Source organism: Sminthopsis crassicaudata, chromosome 5 (genome assembly GCF_048593235.1).
Source record: "Sminthopsis crassicaudata isolate SCR6 chromosome 5, ASM4859323v1, whole genome shotgun sequence".
NCBI lineage: Eukaryota > Metazoa > Chordata > Mammalia > Dasyuromorphia > Dasyuridae > Sminthopsis > Sminthopsis crassicaudata.
The window spans coordinates 3,327,163-3,340,512 of NC_133621.1; the positions used below are offsets into that span (position 1 = coordinate 3,327,163).

Here is a 13,350-nt window from a genome sequence, read left to right on the forward strand (position 1 = left end):
TTTCATGGACCTGCTTTCTCCTTATCAGTCGGCCTCCTACTTTTTGATCTTGGTTGTTACCCAAGGTTTGGTCCCAAGCTCTTTTCTCTTTCTTCATTTTCTTTCTGTGGACTCATAAGCTCTCACTGATAAATTCTAATTTCTAGGCAGATGACTTATATTTATAAATACAGTTGAATTTCACTCTGGATCCAAGACTGGCTTTTGGATATTTCCCCTGAGTGTCTGAAGTCTTCTCATAGTTCACACCTCCAATGGAGCCCACATTCTTTTTCTTCCAACCTGTCCTTAGCATATACGAGTGTGTTTCTTTTGAGGAGCCTATCATCTTCATTGGAACCAAGAGTTAGAACCTCCCAGGTACCCTCAGCTCTTTCCTCTGCCCCTTTGCCCACATCCAGCAAGTCACCACCTCTCCCCTAGTGTGTCCTCATCTCTGGCCTGGATGTTGCAGCAGCTTCCTCAGCTATTTTATTTGTAGTCCCTCCCTTTCCAAGTGGCTGCCTAAATACCCTTCCGTAGGCAGTATGCAAATTTAACTTACAAGCTGAGAATTGTCCTTAGTATTCAGAGTCCTTCAGAGTGGGTCCTGCCTCACTTTTCAGACTTAGGGTCTTTCTGCTCACCATCCCTTCCAGCCCTTTATTGGTTTTCCAAAGGTTTTCTCCTGAGATTGAATTTGTAGTTGAAGACGTGTCTGATTCCCCAACATGGGTGCTATTTCCCCTCCTGTTTTCTTGTGATGGTAGAATTGAGGCACCTTGAAAATAGGGACTGTTTAATTTTGTTTTCTTATGCTGTTATCTGGCCTTGCTTGGTGTGTGATTGGTTTTCTCATTTATTAAGTGAAGAATTGTAAGATTAATCTAGGTTCAGAATTTGCATTTCAACAGGCATTGTCTTAAAGGGGGATGGTTACAAGTTTATTACTGCCCAGAATTTAAGGGAGGAAACTCAAAGCATCAAAGTAATACGACACAAGGCTACAATAAAGACACTAAAACAAACGAATGACATACATCATCACTACTCTAAGGAAGCACCAACATCTGAATTCCCTGACTAGGAGGACCCATGGTCGCAGCTCCTCAGTTTTGAAGGGGAGTCCTTTTCCACTACAGGGTTTTTAGAGGCTGAGAACAAAGAGGGCCCCAGCTAAATATTCTCATTTGATACTCTTGAGACATGGCAGTGTCCCGAATGCAGGATGTTCCATCACAAGAGGCCCACTGAGGAGAATATTTGTTCATTTGCTCCAGAAACTTTTTTGGGATAGACACAGGTCTGCAATAAGGGATACTTGGTGGTTAAGGCACCAGAAGGGTGGCAATCCTTCTTGTGTGCTTCCTCAGCATTCCATTAGATAACTGCAGGCACGTTCTCGTGTTCTCAGCAAAAAAAAAAAAAAAAAAAAAAATCACACAAGAGTCATGGCTGAGAGTCACTTAAGATTACTCACTCACTAAGATTCTTACAAGAATTTGATCTGGATTATGAAAGTCATTTCTTCAGGGACGAACTTGCACTCCAGGTGCTCTCCACTGGCTTGTGTTTTGCCCTGGGGGCTGAGCAGGGGCCTTTGCTCTTGTTTGTAAAAATATTTTGATAATTGATTTCCTCTATAATCCTGTGAATTTTTTTTTTTTTTTTTTTTTGCATTTAAAAAACTATTTTGAGAAGAGGCCTGTAGATTTCTCCGGGCATCTAAAGGGATCCAGTACCACAAAAGGATGTGAGGATCTGTGGCTTAGGGGGGGAACATGTCTTTTGGAAACCATTGTTCAGGTCTTTAGATTTTCACCTTGATTATTGCCTTCGCTTTCTAATTGTTCTCCTTGTTTTAAGTACCAACCTTCTCTAATTCCTCCTATACACAACCACCAAAGTGGTCTCTCTTTTCAAAGAAATAATTTTTTTTATTCATTTAACAAACATTTATTTTCTCTTCCACCAATTTAAAGGAAAGGAAAGGAAAACCAAACCAAATCCCATAACAAATACATGTAATGTGAAAGAAACTTACATAATGGCAGATCTGTGAGTCCGTTATTTGGTCTGTCGGGAAGTGGGTTGCCTCCTTCATTGTCCTGAAGCTGTGATAGGGCATGGCTTTGATCAGAGTTTTTCAAATTTTCAGTGTCATTTTTCTTTACAAAGACAGTTAAGTGATCATTGATGATCTTCGTCACATTTTTCTCCTAGTCCTTGCTTCACTTTGCAACCATTCATACAGCTCTTCTGCGTTTCTCTGAAACTATTCCCCTTATGATTTTGTAGAGCATATTCGTAATATTCAGATACTGTCTTTTGGACAGCTTCCCTCTGTGGATTCCACAGCTCTTTGCTACTCCAAAAAGAGCCGTTACATGTCTTTTTTGTACTTATTGGTCATTTTCTTCTTTTCTCTTTGGGGGTTTAGGCCTCTTGGGGCTGAGTTCTAGATTGTTTTACAGAATGGCTGGACCAGTTCACATCTCTTCCAACAACATATTCATGTCCCTGTTGCTTTTTTGTTCCCCTTTTTCTTCTTCTTCTTTTTTTTTTTTTTTTTGGTAGCTTTTTATTTTTGCTAGGCACTTAGGGTTAACTGACTTGCTCAGGGTTACATAGCTAGTAAGTGTAAGCATCTAAGGTGAAATTTGAACTTGGGTCCTCCTGACTCCAGAGCCAGTGCTCTACCCACTGTACTATCGAGCTGCTTCTGGTCTTAGTTCCTTTTTAAAGAAACTATTGTTCTCCCCAAGAGATGACAAAAGAGGGAAAAGGACCCACATATGTAAAAATGTTTGTGGCAGTCCTTTTTGTAGTGTCAAGAAACTGAAAACTGAATGGATGCCCATCGTTAGAGAATGACTAAATAAGTTATGGTATATGGATATTATGGAATATTATTGTTCTGTAAGAAACAGTGAGCAGGATGATTTCAGAAAAGCCTGGAGAGATTTACACGTAACTGATGCTGACTGGAGGGAGTAGAACCAGAATGACATTGTATACAGCAACAAGAAGATTATGTAATAATCAATTGTGATGGCCATGGTTCTTTTCAACAAAGAGGTGATTCAGGTCAATTCCAATAGACTTGTGATAGTCATCTACACCCAGAGAGAGGACTGTGGGTCCTGAATATGGATTCCAACACAGTATTTTCACCTTTTTGTTGTTTGCTTGCTTTTTGTTTTTTCTCATTTTTTCCCCCCATTTTGATCTGATTGTTCTTTTGCAGCACGATAAAGGTGGAAATATGTTTAGGGAAAAAAAAAAAAATTATTGTTCATATGCCCAAAGGGATTTAAAACTGTACACATACCCTTTGATCCAGCAATGTCTCTATTGGGTCTCTATCCCAAAGAGATGATAAAAAAGAGAAAAAGAATTGTTTGTAGCAGTTCTTTTGTAGTGGCAAAGCACTGGAAACTGAGTAGATACCCATCAATTGAGGAATGGTTAATAAGTTATTGTATATGAATCTAATGAAATATTATTATTCTATAAGATACGCTCAGCAGGCAGATTTCACAAAAATTTTGTAAGACTTGCATGAACAAATGCTAAGTGAGCTGAGTAAAATCAGGAGAACATTATACACACTAACAACAAGATTATATGATGATCAGCTGTAATGGACTTGGGTCTTTTTAGAGAGGAGATGATTCAAGGCAATTCCAATAGACTTGTGATGGAGAGAGCCATCTGCATCCAAAGAGAGGAATATGGGGACTGAATGTGGATCAAAGCATAGTATTTTTACCTTTTTTGTTTCTTTGTTTTTCTTTCCTGTGGTGTTTTTTTGTTTTGTTTTGTTTTGTGTGTTTTGTTGTTTTTTTTTTTTCCCCCCAGATAACTTGCTGTCTTGGCAAGGTGGGACAGTAAAGGAGGGAAGGAGAAAAATTTGGAACACAAAATGTTGAAAACTATCTTTACATGTATTTGGAAAAATAAAAAAAGAAAAGAAATTATTATTCAATAGAATGGGTGTTTATTCAGGGTCCATTTTGCTAACGTCCTTCTTAAGGACAAAGTGCAGTTTTAGACCTTAAGTGAGTAATACAGCTTTTCCCTAGAACCCGTATCTAACCTCATGGAACTGGTATGGGATTGAATATGGAGGATGGGGGGCACTTGCTTGTGGTAGAGTGCCTGGCACAAGAACAAATACTTAATGATTGACTTTAGTGATTATCTGTCAGTGAATGAAAATTCCTTCTAAGCAGCCTTATGAAATCTCTACTACGTCAAAGTTGCTTCAGGATTCTTTATGCTATAGAAAAGTAATTTGGCTTTTTATAGGTTAAAATTCTTACCTAGAAAATAAAGCGGGCAGCTCCATCTTATTAAGTTTGTTTTGTTTTTGTTTTTGTTTTTGTTTTTTAGTAGACTTGAATGTAGAGTATTCAAACTGTTCATGGCATTTTGTGATTTGTGCATTGTCTAATGTTAGCATGTGTATGTGTGTGTTGGCGGAGTGTGTGTCTATAACTATTTTTATATGAAGGAAGATACTCAGTTAAACTGCTTAGATGTCATTTTATTTTCTTCTTAAATACAATTTACCAATTTTGAATTGACAGGGAATTGTCTTATGATGGGGAATTTGTTTTCATGACTGCCTGAATGTGACTATTGTGCCAATGGGATTTAGTTGACTGAGAATGTAGATTATTGTGAATTAAAGTATAACATCTGCAGCCTTTTGATCATTCTTATGAGCATTCATTTAGTTATTTAAGCATTAAAAAGGTATCCCGAGTGCTGCTAAGCTAAACTTGAATAGCATTCAGTAGCCCTCTTGCCCCCAAAAGACTTTGGGGGTTAAATTCTTCTTTCTGTTGAGAGTTCCTTCCATTCTGACAAATGCTTTTCTTAGTCAAGATTTTGTTTTAGCTTCATCTTTTCCCTAGCCAGTTGGCTCTTTCTGATGCAGATTCTATTAATTTGGGATCTCTCAAATCTGTTTTTAATAACTATTTGATAACTACATTATTATATCCTTCATAATCCTTTAGATTGTATTTTGTTCATCTTGAAAAACACTATTCATTAATATTTCATTTTTCCAAATACGGGATAGTTTGCAACAGTTATCTTTTGCAAAACCTTGTGTTCCAAATTTTTTTCCCTTCTATCTTCCCCTCTTCCCTCCCCTAGACAGTAAGCAATTCAATATAGATTAAACATGAAGAGTTCCTCTTCTGTGTAAGAAAAATCAAATCAAAAGGGGGAAAGCAAACAGCAACAACAAAAAAAAGTGAAGATACCATGCTTTGATCACATTCAATCCCCATAGTCCTCTCTCTGAGTGCAGATGACTTTCTACTTCCCAAGTTGATTGGAATTGCTCTGCATCATCTCATTGTCAAAAAGAGCCACGTCTGTCAGAATTGATCATCGTATTATCTTGTTGTTGCCGTGTACCATGATCTCCTGGTTCTACTCTCTTCACTCAGCATCAGTTCATGTGAGTCTCTCCAGGCCTCTCTGAAATCATCATGCTGGTCATTTCTTACAAAACAATGATATAACTTATTTAGTCATTCTCTAACTGATGGGCAAGCACTCAGTTTCCAGGTCCTTGCCGGTATAAAAAAGGCTGCCACAGTTTTGCACATATGGGTCCTTTTTCCTCCAAAAACACCATTCTTGAGAAGAGGTGCATAACTTTCACAGAAAGCCAAAAGGATCCATCACGCAGAAGGTTTGCCTAGGAACAGATCCCACTGTCTTCAGAGTAACTTGTGAGCTCTTCATTTCCAAGTTGAAGAAGTTTTTCCCTCAGCTCCTGGGTGCTCTCTTGTCTGCAATCCTCACTCCTCTGTCCAACTTCTCCTCTGCCTCCTTTGCTGCTTAGCTTCGGGGTACCTTGGCCCCGTTCCCTTCTTCTGGCAATCTCTTCAAGTCCTCTAGGTTCAGTGATTCTTAAATCTCACTCACAAAGTTGCCAGTTGTTTGCATCCCCCTGACGGGTAGAATAATGAGAGTAACTGCGGCTGATTTTTAGGGTTTTCTTGGTTGGAGATAGGGAAGCAGTCCCGCATCATGTTTGCACAGTACAGGTAGTGTGCATCAAGCAGGAGATACTTTGTGTGAATTGACGTTAGGTACAAGGAGCAGCAGCCAGGACGCCATGCTTCAGATTTCTCCTCCGAGAAGAGGCGGTCATAGTGGCTAGCATGTTAAGATTTGCAGAGGGCTTTTCTTCTGGTGAAGGTGGTGCTGTTATTGTCCCCATTTTTCTGATGAGGAAACTAAGCCCAGCTAGCCAGTGTCTGAAGCCACCTTTTAGCCTCCAGACCCATTAATCTCGTCCTGTGGCTCGCGTGGCCTTTGCCCTAAGACGAGGTGCACGGCCTGTGCCCCTATAGATTGGCAGCGAAGAGTTCCCACAGAGGAAATCCAGATGCGGCTGTGCCAGCATTCACCCCATCAGGGAGCCCTGGCAGGTGCCTGCCCCCTCGGCACCCCTTCGTTGGCACCTGCTTCTCTCTAGCATACAGCTTCCCACATGGCTTCTCTCTGTCTCCTGATGTCTGTCCAATTGCCCCCGGACACAGTCTCTTCAGGTCCTGCACTCTCATGCCATGGGCCTTGCTAGGCTCCTTCTGCCTTAGGAGAGAATCCCAGGAAATTTATCACAGATTGAAGATGGCTGGCTTAGGATCGGTTAGTTTGTATAGCCCCGTCCCCCCTTGCAGAGTGAAGGATCATCACTATTTGCTCCAGTTCTTTTTTTTCTGAGAGCTGTGGTTTTGAGAAAGTGTTTCCTGCAGGTCAAGCTTGGCCAGAAGTAGGATCAGTTTAAATTGTCCCTGGGAAAGTGGAAGCACTTCCGGTGGCCCCTGACCTTCTGGACTGGCGATCCTCCTGAGCTCTGGCCCCCTTTCCTTTCCCTTCTGAATCTGCGGTTAGTTGGGGGCAAAGTGGCCAAGAGGCCCCTTGGAAATGGTTTGGGAGTTACCTTGTTTCTCCCATTCCTGTTCTAGGCTGCTACGGCGTGGATGGAGAGAGCGACTCCATCATGAGCTCTGCTTCCGAAAACTCCACAGAGCCCTGGTTCTGCGATGCCTGCAAGTGTGGGGTGTCGCCCAGCTGTGAGCTGTGTCCGAACCAGGACGGGATCTTCAAGGAGACGGATGCCGGCAGGTCAGTCTGAGGGCCCCCGTCTGCTCCTGGCTCTCATTGCAGGGCCCGAATCCTCCTGGGGCCTCCGTGGGCCCCTTACCTCTGTCGCTCTGACGGCGGTGACACCATGAGCTTTGCTGTTTCCTTAATGATTTCTGTGAGACCCCTTGTTGGGGGCATCAGGCGTAGTCACCAGGATTGGGACCTGCCCTTCCTATAGGGAACAGTTTTCCCTCAGTACCCATCGTTCTCTCACCATTTCATTTCTCTTTGGGTCTCAACACTGGATTTTAGATTGCCGTGCCTTGGGTTGCCTTTTATCTAGCCAAGCTAGGCTTTTTTGGACCTTGAGCCAAGCTGCGTCCATTCTCTTAAGGTGTCTGCTGGGGCCCAGCTGCGGCTCTGCCGGTTTTGTGTCCGGATAAAGAAACTAATTCCTGAAAATGTAGAGGAAACAAACTGCCTGGGAAAACCTGCCTCATCGCTGGGCCGGGAATAACTGTTTCTCTGGAAACCCTCTCATTTCTGCTCATGCAGGGGGGTTGGAGGTCAGGTAGAGGAGAAGCCATGTTTGGACCAGTTTGAAGTCCAGCCTCCAGCTCGCTCCAGGATTGTCTCTTTTTGGTGAATTGAGGTGCTACATTTGCCCGTTTCTTAGGCGTTTACCCTGTCCTGGGGACCAGGCTGAAAGGAGACCCTCCTCCCCCATCTTTCCCTACAAAGAGCTCTGCCTCTGAGGGGAGGGGACATCAGGCAGAGAAGTCGTGGGCAGGATAAAATGGAGATATTCAGCAGAGGAAGGGCTCTAGCCTTCAGGGACATCGGGAAAAGGCGAGATTTAAGCCGAGATGTGAAGGAAGCCTGGAAAGCTAGAAAGCTGAGATGAGGAGGGAGCCCATTTCAGAAGAGGGCCAGCCGAGCGTACGCTGGCGGGAAATGGGGGATTGGGTGTGAAGAACAGCCAGGAGGCCAGCGGCCCCATGGGAGATGTGTCAGGGAGTGACATGAGAAAAGACTGGAAAGGGAGGAAGGGATGGCAGACAATGGGCCGGGATGCCCCCGCGGCCTTCTGTGTTTGCTCTGAAGGCGATAGGAAGCCCTGAGGCTCATTGAGTAGGGGAGTAAAATGGTCAGATTCTCTGCTTTAGAAAAGCCACATGAATGACTAAAGGGAGAATGGACTGGAACAGGGGAGGTTTGAGGCAGGCAGCCCCCCAGCAGCTGTGAGGTGATGAGGGTCTGCACCATGTGCTTTAGGGCGGGGGTGAGGCCTGGAGGGGTTACATCCGAGGCTTTGGCCAGAAATTCTAGGAGAAATCACTGCTCGTGATGTCTTTCACATCTCCTGCCCTCTGCAAGCTCTGAAGCCCAAGACCCCAAGCGCCGTAGCTGGGAAGAGTGGGTTAGGGATGAGCTCGGGGGGCAGGATCTGCCAGCCAGCCCCCTGACGGCTGCTGCCCTCCTTCCTGCCGCCTCCGACTTGGTGCTGCTCTTGGGTGCCGGCCCCATTCTCCCTATGGGGCAGCCTTCGCCTCTGTGGATGTCCTGCTACCCTCAGTTTGCCCACTCCACGGTGCACCCCTCAAGCTTAGAGTGATGCTCCTCATTTGCTCTGGCTCCCCAGCCTTGTCTGGCCCAACAATATCTGCCCCATGAGGTAGGGATGACAGTGCTTTCCTCAGTTTCCTCACAGCACCTGGCATATAAGAGCTGAAACAGTGCTTGCCCCTCCATCAGTCAGGTGAAAAGCCATTTTTATTGTCTAAACCGACTTTTACATCCTTGACGGGAACATGGATAGTTCACAGAAAATTATTGGGATGGCAGAAAAGCGCGTGACCTTTGCCTCGCTGAGCGTTCGTGCGGTGCCAGCATTCAGACCTGTGGCCTCGGCGTTCAGCCTCTCTCTGTGCGCTGGCTGCTCTCCCCTTCTGAGGCCTGGGGTCTTGAGTGGGGCTCTGGCAGCTGGTGCCCAGTGTCGCCCTCGTGGAGCTGATCTCGGTGGCCCAGCGCCTGGCAGAGAGGAGGAGGTTGGTAACAGACAAACAGGAACCAGATTGAAACCTTTCTTGTGTTTCCTGGTGAAAATAGTGCTGATTTCTTCCGTGAAACCTTGTTTGGGCTTCACTTGTACTAAATGCATGTGGATTTTATTAAGTCCCTTTGCTAAATGAGCCCCTTGCTAGAATGTAAACTTTATCTCCTCTTTTTTGTTTTATAAGGTTTTTTCGTTCTTTTTCTTAACATCTGTCATCATAGCTTGAAGCAGAATGGATGGTAGAGTAACTAGGAGGATTGTTCTTCTTTGATTGCCCAATTTGTCTTAATTACAAGGTTCTAGAGTCCGTCTGGCTTACCAGATGAGCAGGCAGACACCAAGGCCTGGAAGCACCGAGAGCCGGGACTTTCCCTGCCTCAGCCGGGTTCTGCAATCGCGATCCAGATTCTGGGGCACCCCTCCCCCTGCGGCACAAGTATCGGGCCGCTCTGCTTGTGTGAAGGTCGGGAGAAGCCGGCAGCCAGTGGTTCGGTGGGCAGCATGGCCGCCACTGTCTCACCACAGCCTTTCCTGCCGGGACCGAGCAGTCAGGCGCAAGGAGCCGCCGTGTGGCCGGGAGGCGTCCCTCCAGATTGAAGTCCAAGGGTGCAGCCTTGGGGCCTGCTCCCCAGGACTCTCAGAGTCGGGAAGATGGGCGCCCCTTTCTAACGGTTCCTGATGCCGGACGGCCCAGGAGACCCTGCTGAGGAGTTTCTGACGGGGCCGTGGCCAGGCTCCGGGTGTTGGGCGCGATCCTCACGGTTGACCCTGTGAAATCTTCTGGGTCAAATGTGACTGAAGGGTGCAGTCATTCAACAGTTAAATCAGAAACACCTTCCGCACCCCAGTGTGTGCCAGGAATTGTGTCCGGAGCTGGGGGCTAAGCCCTTCTGCTTCCTCAGGCTGTCCCACAAACCTTCCTCCTGGACCTTCTGGTGCCTGCTCTGAAGGAGGCCCTGCGCTCTTACCTGGCTTGGACAGAAATGTCTGCACATCCTGTGCTCTTGCCCTCAGTTGCTTGTCTCCTCTCTCACAGTTGAGCCTTTTCTGTAGGTGACCTGTGACCTCGGCACCAGGCGGGCACTCCATGCGGTGCACAAGCAGTTCTCCATTGCGTTTTCTGTTTGTTTGCCCCACGCCCTTTGGCTTAGGGTCACTTTGAGGGGTGGCGCAGAGCGGTAACTTGATCCTCACGCCCGCAGATGCACTTTCTTGCTGCCGGGCCAGCAGGAGTCCTCCATGTTGCTCTCCACTTGGCTGAATGCTGTCACACCCGCTCTCTCGTAGGATGCCGTCCTTCCCATGGTCCGCCGCCGTGCCTTGTTTAACCCAGGAGTGAGGGGACTGGTGGCAGCAGGAGGGCACAGCCTGGCATTCCTCACAGCGGCCAAGCTTAGACTCCGAAAGTCCTGGATTCCAATCCTCCTGCGGACACAGTCACTGACAAACTTCCAGGGTCTTGCTGATTGACTAAGCTGTGGCTGGGCTTGGATCTCCACTGGTGGGTGGGGCTGCCATGGAGAAGGTCCTCAGATCACCCGGAGCTTCATAAAACCACAAGATGTATCATTGTGCAGATGGGGACCCTGAGGCTGAGAGGCTTGCCTGTGCTCATGGCCCTGAGCTGCCAGAGGTGGAATTGTGGTTCCAGGTCCCTCCACAGGCCAGAGGTCGCCCTTCTGCATCTGGACGTGGCTGCTCTCATCCACCAAGTGAACAAGCATTTATAAAGCACTCAGTGTATACTGGGTGTTGTGCTAAGCACTGGACATATAATGAGGAATTTTGCAAGATTCTGGGACGAAGCTCGACCCATCAGGGGGAAACAGATCTGATCTCTCTGGCTTCAAAGGAGGCTGGCTGGAAGGCGGGCTCCTTCAGGGCGAGAAAAAATGGCCCAGGGCTCTTCCCCAGCACTCACGGCTCTTCAGTCTGTTCCTGGGGTGGAAGTCAGTTCTTCCGACGGCCTTTTCTTGCTTAGGTTCCTTCTCTGTGAACGTTGTGAGCCAATGACCAGATTATGGTTCTGGTGGAGCCCGAGAGAACAGGGCAGGCCCTTCCCTTCAGGCCTTCGGCGGGTCGGGCTCGTTTATTTCTGCGGGACGAACAATCCATCCACCAAGTGCGTCAGTGCATCAGGGTGTCTGTTTTCCCGCAGCTCCTGATCATGGACTCCCTTCACCCCCAGCCTAGCTGTTTTGTGCTCACAAGCTCAGTTCTTGGGCCTGGCATTTGTCTCGGGCCTCTCCTCCCACTGCTCTCTCTCCTGGCTTTTCTGCCATTGATCTTCACCCCCAGATGTCTCCTAGTCCTGGGCCAGCCTCGGTCCTGGGCTTACAGATCATAGGTGGCCCCCTGGGGACGGAGGAGCCATCCCTTTGTCTTTGGGAGCTGCTACAACGATCCTATTAGAGTGACTTTTTTCCTCTAGTTGTCTTAGATAGCATTAATAACGCGTGGTGAAGGGAAGCTCGGGGGGCTGACATTATTTGGTAGGGTGGAGCCCACTTGCTCCTGGAGGGAAGGGACTTTGGGTCCTTGTGGGGTCCTGGGAGGCCGATGATCTCTCACTCAATGCTTTCCTCGTGTCCCCCTCCAGGTGGGTCCACATTGTCTGCGCCCTGTATGTCCCAGGAGTGGCTTTTGGTGACATTGACAAGCTGCGGCCTGTGACCCTTACAGAGATGAATTATTCCAAGTATGGGGCCAAGGTAAGCTCCGACTGGTTGTGGGCTTTGTAAGATTTAACAGTGACCTTCGTTGGGGTATTTGAAATTTTATAAACTTATCGTCATTATATGATATTCTAGAGCATGTTAAAAGGTTTTAGGTGCAAATTGCCAGAGAGCAGACCCGCTGCCCCTGTGCTTCTGGAGACATAAGAGGAGGGCTTTGCGAAGGTGGGATGATGCTTTTTGGTGGTGGTGGAAGCTGTTTCTTCCTTGCCTGAGCACGGAGCTCTTATTCTGGAACATTGTCGAGTGAGCTCTTTCCCTTTGGTTCCACGGTAGGAATGCAGCTTCTGTGAAGATGCTCGCTTTGCCAGAACTGGAGTGTGCATTAGCTGTGATGCAGGGATGTGCCGGGCCTATTTCCACGTGACCTGTGCCCAAAAGGAGGGTCTGCTTTCTGAGGCCGCAGCCGAGGAGGTAAGCCCAGCCTGGCCCGGGGGCGGCGGGAGCGATTCAAGGCAGTATCATAGTATCTGATCCGGGCTGCCATTTCGTATCCCAAAAGGGAACAGGTTGGACTTGCTATAGAGTGCCCCTGGCAGATTGGGGAATGGTGTTCACACATTTTTAAATTCCATTCATTCATTTTTTTCTCTTTTTGCATTATTTTTCCAAAGTGTGTACATATAGTTTCCATTTAATATAATGAGCAGTATGAAATGGTGCATAGGGATTTAGTCCTCTGATAAAAAAGCACTTAATAAGAACCCAAAAAAAGAACAACAAAATGAACAAATGAAGAAAAAGGAGCTAGCAAACCCAGTGACATCAGTATTGCCTGGATTAAAAAAGGACTAAACCTCAGGGAAGACTATGGCATAGTGAATGGAGTGCTGGATTCTCATTTAAAAAGATCTGGTTTTGAATCCTACCTCTGATATTAGAAAGTCCTTTAAACCTTCTGAGCAGCTGCCTTTTCCTCATTTGTAGAACGGGAATAAAAATACCTTCAGCATGTACCTCGCAGGGTCAACATGACATAACATTTAGAGCTGTCCTTTAAGTCAGTTAATAAAGATAATTAAAAGGCTAAAGACAAACTGAATTTGTTGCATTAATAATTGAAATAGAAATAAATAAGGTTGATTTCATTCTTTCTAGTCAACTTCAAAAACATAGAGAAAATTATTAATTAAAAAGATAAATTTTAACGGTTTAAATTCTGTTAAGAGAGAAAGTGTTTCAGAATGGATCTAGAAGAACACTGGTTAATATGGGTGCTTAATAGAAAGAAGTATGTTGAATTAAAAAAAAAATGCGGTTAAAATTAAAGTTTGGTTTATCATCACATGTCCACAGGTATAAAAAGTGGCAACAATGTTATCTGATAATTCTCCTGAATTCAACCTAGGAAACATTTAATTAAAGAGACTGACAGGGGTGCATTACTCAATAGTTTTAAGAAAAAAATGAATAATAAATATGTACCAAATCTCAAACTGTACGCACAAACAGTTTAAT

General features: G+C 45.8%; 1 protein-coding gene across 1 annotated transcript in view; it reads left to right on the plus strand.

The window, feature by feature from the left end:
* PHF14 (PHD finger protein 14) overlaps positions 1-13,350 on the plus strand; it is a 122,613-nt gene that overhangs the window by 18,605 nt on the left and 90,658 nt on the right. Inside the window, exons 5-7 of the mRNA XM_074268202.1 lie at positions 6,981-7,140; positions 11,757-11,868; positions 12,169-12,306. Of these exons, the coding sequence (XP_074124303.1) occupies positions 6,981-7,140; positions 11,757-11,868; positions 12,169-12,306 (410 nt within the window). The remainder of the gene's footprint in view (positions 1-6,980; positions 7,141-11,756; positions 11,869-12,168; positions 12,307-13,350) is intronic.